The sequence below is a fragment of the Ipomoea nil genome, unplaced genomic scaffold, assembly GCF_001879475.1.
Source record: "Ipomoea nil cultivar Tokyo-kokei standard unplaced genomic scaffold, Asagao_1.1 scaffold0179, whole genome shotgun sequence".
Taxonomy (NCBI): domain Eukaryota; kingdom Viridiplantae; phylum Streptophyta; class Magnoliopsida; order Solanales; family Convolvulaceae; genus Ipomoea; species Ipomoea nil.
The window spans coordinates 1828843-1834696 of record NW_017616607.1 but is presented as its reverse complement, the minus strand read 5'-3'; the positions used below and the strand labels follow the sequence as shown (position 1 = coordinate 1834696).

Sequence of the window (5854 nt, the reverse complement as noted above, 5' to 3'; positions counted from 1 at the left end):
TAAATTGACACCTTTCTTCAGTTCCTGTGTAATTTCACATCTTACGAGTCCTCCACACACACCAGAACATAACGGGCTAGCTGAATGACGCCATAGACATATAGTAGAAACGGGGTTGTCGTTACTCGATTTTGCGTCTATGCCCCGTACATATTGGTCTTATTCATTTCAGACAGCCGTTTACCTTATAAACCGAATGCCAACAATAAATCTCATGCATAAATCACCCTTTGAACTTCTATTTGGAATGACACCAAATTACAAAAAATTAAAACCTTTTGGGTGTTTATGTTTCCCTTGGCTCAAGCCATACACCAACACTAAACTCCAGCAAAAATCAATATCTTGTGTTTTTTTAGGATACTCTTTGTCCCAGTCAGGTTATAAATGTCTTGATCCAAAAACAGGTCGGGTCTATATATCTCGTCATGTGCGGTTTATTAATCATGTGTTTCCGTACAGCCAAGCACGTACAACTCCAGCCGTACCTCCCACTGTAAGTGCGTCCTATCACTCCTCAGATACTGTTAATTTTAATTCTTATCATCAACCTATTTTTCCATATGCGGTGGCTAATTCGCAGATTCCGTATTCTGCTAACTCCGACCAACCAGTCAGATGTCTCCCTCCGTTTCAACCTGCTTCCACTGCTCCAATCACAGAGAGTACTCCCACCGACCAGCCACCACCTCCCACCGCTCCGCTGTCACAACCTTCCACCGCCCATTTGCCACTTTCTTCTACTGTTCAGCCGCAACCTGCGGAGTCTACTGCCCAGCCATCACCTGCAGCGTCCACCACCCAACCAACATCAGTTTCCACCGCCCAGCCACCTCTTACAGTTGAGCCGCCACCTACTTCTACCGATACGCAGGTTCGGCGATCAACGAGAGTACGAAAACCAAACCCAAAGTACTTTGACTATAAAACCATTAACTTTGCCGCTAATCACCCGATTCCAGAACCGGTTGAGCCTACCTGTGTCACCCAAGCCAAGAAGGATCCTCGTTGGAAACAATCCATGGATGATGAGTTTGCTGCACTTCTCAAAAATGGGACGTGGGAACTGGTACCACCACCGAAGCGACCTCCGATTGGTTGCAAATGGGTCTTTAGAGTTAAACGAAAACCAGATGGAATGGTTGACAGATTCAAGGCTCGCCTGGTTGCTAAAGGATACCTACAAGAACCAGGGAGGGACTACTTTGATACTTTCAGTCCCGTGGCAAAGCCAGCTACGATACGTATTGTCCTTACCTTGGCGTTGGCCTACAATTGGTCCCTACGGCTGTTGGATGTTAATAATGCATTTTTGCATGGCACCTTGTCTGAAGAGGTTTATATGAAGCAGCCACCGGGGTATTGTGATCCCAAATATCCTACTTTTGTGTGTCGCCTTAAAAAGGCTCTGTACGGTCTTAAGCAGGCGCCTCGGGCGTGGTATATGGAGCTCTCCAAATATTTGATTGAATTTGGTTTCCGCAAATCCCGTGCATATTATTCTCTGTTCATTTATCAGTCTAATGATGCCTTAATTTATTTTATGGTGTATGTAGATGACATTGTAGTCACAGGAAATTCAAATGAATTGTTGGATCGTTTTGTTTCCTGCTTAGCGCAGCGGTTTTCAGTTAAAGACTTAGGGGCGTTACACCATTTTCTTGGCGTTGAGGTAATTCCCGCTGCGAATGGCTTGTTCTTGTCTCAATCGCAGTATATTATTGATATCTTGAAAGAGGTTGACATGCATGAAGCCAAGAGTGTGCATACACCTATTGGGTCTTCGGTTGACTTATTCCGGCCGAAGGATCATACTGCTACTTCTACTGATGCTACGGTATATCGAAGGGTAATTGGTCTTTTACAATATCTTTCAATTACTCGTCCTGATATCGGCTATGTTATAAATTGCCTTTCACAATTTATGCACAATCCTCTATTAATTCATTGGCAAGTGGTCAAACGAGTGTTACGTTACTTAAAGGGAACCGTGTTTCATGGGTTGCTTCTACGCCGTAGCACTCGGTTACATCTTGCTGCTTTCTCAGATTCAGATTGGGGTGGTGTTCATGATGGTGGTCGGTCTACGACTGGTTATGTTTTATTCTTGGGGTCCAATGTAATTTCTTGGCGCTCGGTTCGACAGAAGGCAGTAGCTCGTTCTTCTACGGAAGCAGAATATCGAGCTTTAGCAAATGCGGCGGCTGAGGTTATTTGGGTACACAATTTATTGTAGGATACGGGGGTTGTTCTACCTCAATCTCCGGTGTTGCACTGTGACAATTTGAGTGCTACGTATGTCTGTCAAAATTCGGTGTATCATTCAAGGATGAAGCATCTTGCGTTGGACTATTTCTTTGTTCGGGATCATATTGTAAATGGTACACTTCGTGTGCAACATGTTCCGACTACTTCCCAAATTGCTGATATTCTCACAAAGGGCTTGGGAAGACGATCGTTTGAGCATTTTCGTACCAAGATGGGAATCACTGACGGCTCCTCCATCTTGCGAGGGCGTATTAAGGATTAGTATTATTAGTGGTTATTATTATTTATTTCTCTTGTGTTTAAATTCTATGGCTCACCTTATTATTCTCCCTTATTAGCTTGCACATAGATAGCTAGCTGTTAGCATATTTCTTCATGTATATAAAGGGTTGTAAAGTATGAATAGAATGATTAGTTCTCACTTCCATTATACTTCTATAAGCATATCATTTCCCTATACTGATAACTGCAAATCTAAAAAAAAATGTACATAAATATATAAAAGTAATTAACACAAATAAAAATGTACATAATCATATGAAGTAATACACATAAACTATATAATGAATACACATAAACTTTTAAAACAACACAAATTATAATAAATGTCTATTTTATTACTGCTGAGTTATATGATTCAACATCCTTCTGTACATGATACATATAACTACGATGATTAACACTAACATATGCTTTAATTATTCTCCATACTTCACATTGTGCTAACATGACAAAAATTAGAACCTCCGAAACTTGGATGCACAAGATATCCATCACCAGCAATATTTAAAATATCATCCTCAACTTGAGACTGAACAGCAGATTTTATTTTGGAAGCAACCATATGTGCAAGATGCTTCTGTCCCCTTGCTTTGTTATATTTCTTTGAAATAACACTGCTCATCTTCGTATTTCGCAACCCTTTCATCCGCCTAGTAGATGGATCCTTTATAACACCACTTGACGATCCTATGTCACATTCTCCAAATAAATTACCACCACATTCAGCTTCAAGTCTTCTCTTTGCATCTGCAATTGCTTCTTCACAAATCTTCCGTCCTTCGATATTTTCCTGATTGTAAACAGCTAAGCCTCTGAAATTTCCTAATGATTTCTAATAACCAAACAGAAGATGCACCATTACCACTATCAACTCTAGACATTATATCAAAATTATCAACTTCAACGACTTTTTTAGTCCACCTCTTCAAAATATACTTCTCAGGAACTTCAGAAACACAATGCACATTTAGAATGCGTAAACAATGACAACACAAAATCATCAATTCAGTGAACAACTTGCAACTACATCCAATGTCCATTTGTCTATTGTTAAAGATCACTTCATGCCTAATAATATCAACATTAGGCCTCCAAACATGATACTTGTACACACCATCTTCCAACATCACACACTCTTGATAGCATGATCCACCTTTTAAAAATTGTTCTTCAAACAAATAGTATATCTCAATTGTATAAATTTCCCTAACATGCAACAAAATCTTAACATTATCCATCACCATTATAGGTACACCTTGTGAACATCGAACATCTTCCCCATTCTCTCTACTTCTCCACTCTGATATAACCCCAACAAATGTGTTATAAAAATCACACAGTCCGATGTCTTAGACAACCTTCTAGAAATAGAGTGGTTTGTGGTCTCACTCCTTTGAGAAGATAAAATCCCACCCGAAAAATAATCTTTATTAAATGCAGGACAGCATTTTTCTCTACACCCATAAAGCTTTTCAATCCAATGATTATTGTGACATTTATATGTTGTAACCATCCTGAAATAACATGCCATAAATATATTAAAGTAAACCTACAAGCATATCAGGATATCACATACAGAACCGACTAATATACATAATCTTATACATGAATACACATAAACTATCAAATAAATACACATAAACTTGATCCAAAAAATTAATTCTGTATTCTGTAAAATATAATCTAAAAATAGTCATTCAATGATAAGCCAATATAAACTAATAATATAAAAAAGAAAAATAACGAAGCATAAATCAGACACATACCTTGTCCAGTAAAATTCAAACTCTGCCTCTGTATGCATATACTCCAACAAACAATTGAATATATCTAAGAAATCTTTTTGATTTCTTAACCCTTTAATGTGCTTCTTTGAGTTCTCACCAATATGCCATATACATAGCCGATGTCGTGAACTTGGAAAAACTTGAACAATTGCAGCAGCCATAACAGCACATTGATCAGTCATTATACTTTGTGGACTTTTGTAATCCATAGATCTCAAAAATGTCTTAAACAACCATACAAATGACTCAGTCTTCTCATTCATAAAAAAAACCGCATCCAAACATGACATTCTTGCAATGGTGATTCATGCCAACAAAAGGTCCACAAATCATGTCATATTTGTTAGTACGATATGTTGTATCGTGAACTAAGTCCCCAAACAAATCATAATCTCTTCTCATTCGTCCATCCCTCCAAAAAAAACTACACAACCTTGACTCCAAATCCACCTCAAAATCAAAGTAAAAATCCCTTTCACTTGACTGCCTCCGTTTGAATATTTCAATCAGTGTGTTTGAATCAGTCCCATCCAATTTGTTCAATGCATCGGTACATAAAGAGTTATATGCATCCCTACTTGTAAAACCAACAAGTGGTGATCCCCCTGATTGTGTTTTAAGGAATCTTACACCATCTGCAACAGACACACCACTGCTCTTCAAATCAGTAAGATAGGAAATATGATTCCTAGACACCATCCTATGTGACCTTAGAAGGTAACTCTTGCTTGGTGGAACCAATTCATGATTATGCAACTTCTCATGCTTCGAAACAATCCACATCCCATTCTCATGTAAATCGAATTGGATAAATGCACCGCAACCTGTACGACCATCAATTTTAGAATAACACCATTTTCCTGTAATCCTTTTAAATCCATCATTCGAACAATGAAACATCTTCGTCTTCATTGTTTTTGTAGCAGAAGTATATCTTTGCTTACCCCTCCTCGCACTAAAACCTACTCTAAAAGCATAGTCATTATACATGTCATATGCTTCATCAACCGAAAACACTGACATCCCTACCAAATCCTGATCAGCTGCAAACCACATACAGTTTAAATACCCCTACTATTAATGTACATAATCCATAACTATAATACACATAAACACATGGCACAATATACATAATCATAAATGCATAAAATATATTTTCAGTCCATCTTACTATGACATTCAATCCTAAAATCTACACAATTGCATAAAAAAAACGCACAAATCAAACCATATAATGCACATAAAACATCCCTAGATCAACATCTTCAAGTTAGACCATACTAACATCCAATACAAACACAATCAAAAATAGCAATCCTATACCAATTCTTATATAATTCAACGAATCAATATCCCATGCGAATTCAATAATATTCATCACACAGCAAACAAATACAAAATAATCTTAAAAATCAAATATAAAAACCTAGATTAACATTCTCTCTATCTGCCACTCCAACCGGATCAGTTAATTGCTCTGTCTCCGCCACATGCTGCTGCGCAATCGATTCATCCAT

At 38.0% G+C, this 5854-nt stretch overlaps 1 protein-coding gene across 1 annotated transcript; it reads right to left on the bottom strand.

The window, feature by feature from the left end:
- Positions 1–2980: 2980 nt before the first annotated feature.
- On the bottom strand, positions 2981–5854 carry LOC109179558 (protein FAR1-RELATED SEQUENCE 5-like). The gene is made up of 7 exons (XM_019329057.1): positions 5764–5854; positions 4788–5380; positions 4317–4561; positions 3940–4064; positions 3578–3850; positions 3413–3496; positions 2981–3372 (listed from the first exon to the last, which is right to left on the bottom strand). The coding sequence occupies exons 1-7, from the start codon at positions 5852–5854 to the stop codon at positions 2981–2983; spliced, it is 1803 nt and encodes a 600-aa protein (XP_019184602.1).

Bases quoted from the DNA above. Each gene is read 5' to 3' on its own strand.
- LOC109179558 (XM_019329057.1), bottom strand. From the start codon at position 5,854: ATGGATGAATCGATTGCGCAGCAGCATGTGGCGGAGACAGAGCAATTA. The intron at 4,065-4,316 runs GTATGTGTCTGA...ATGTTATTTCAG, and splicing joins TTTGAATTTTACTGGACAAG to GATGGTTACAACATATAAAT. The intron at 3,373-3,412 runs GTAATGGTGCAT...AGAAATCATTAG, and splicing joins AATGTCTAGAGTTGATAGTG to GAAATTTCAGAGGCTTAGCT.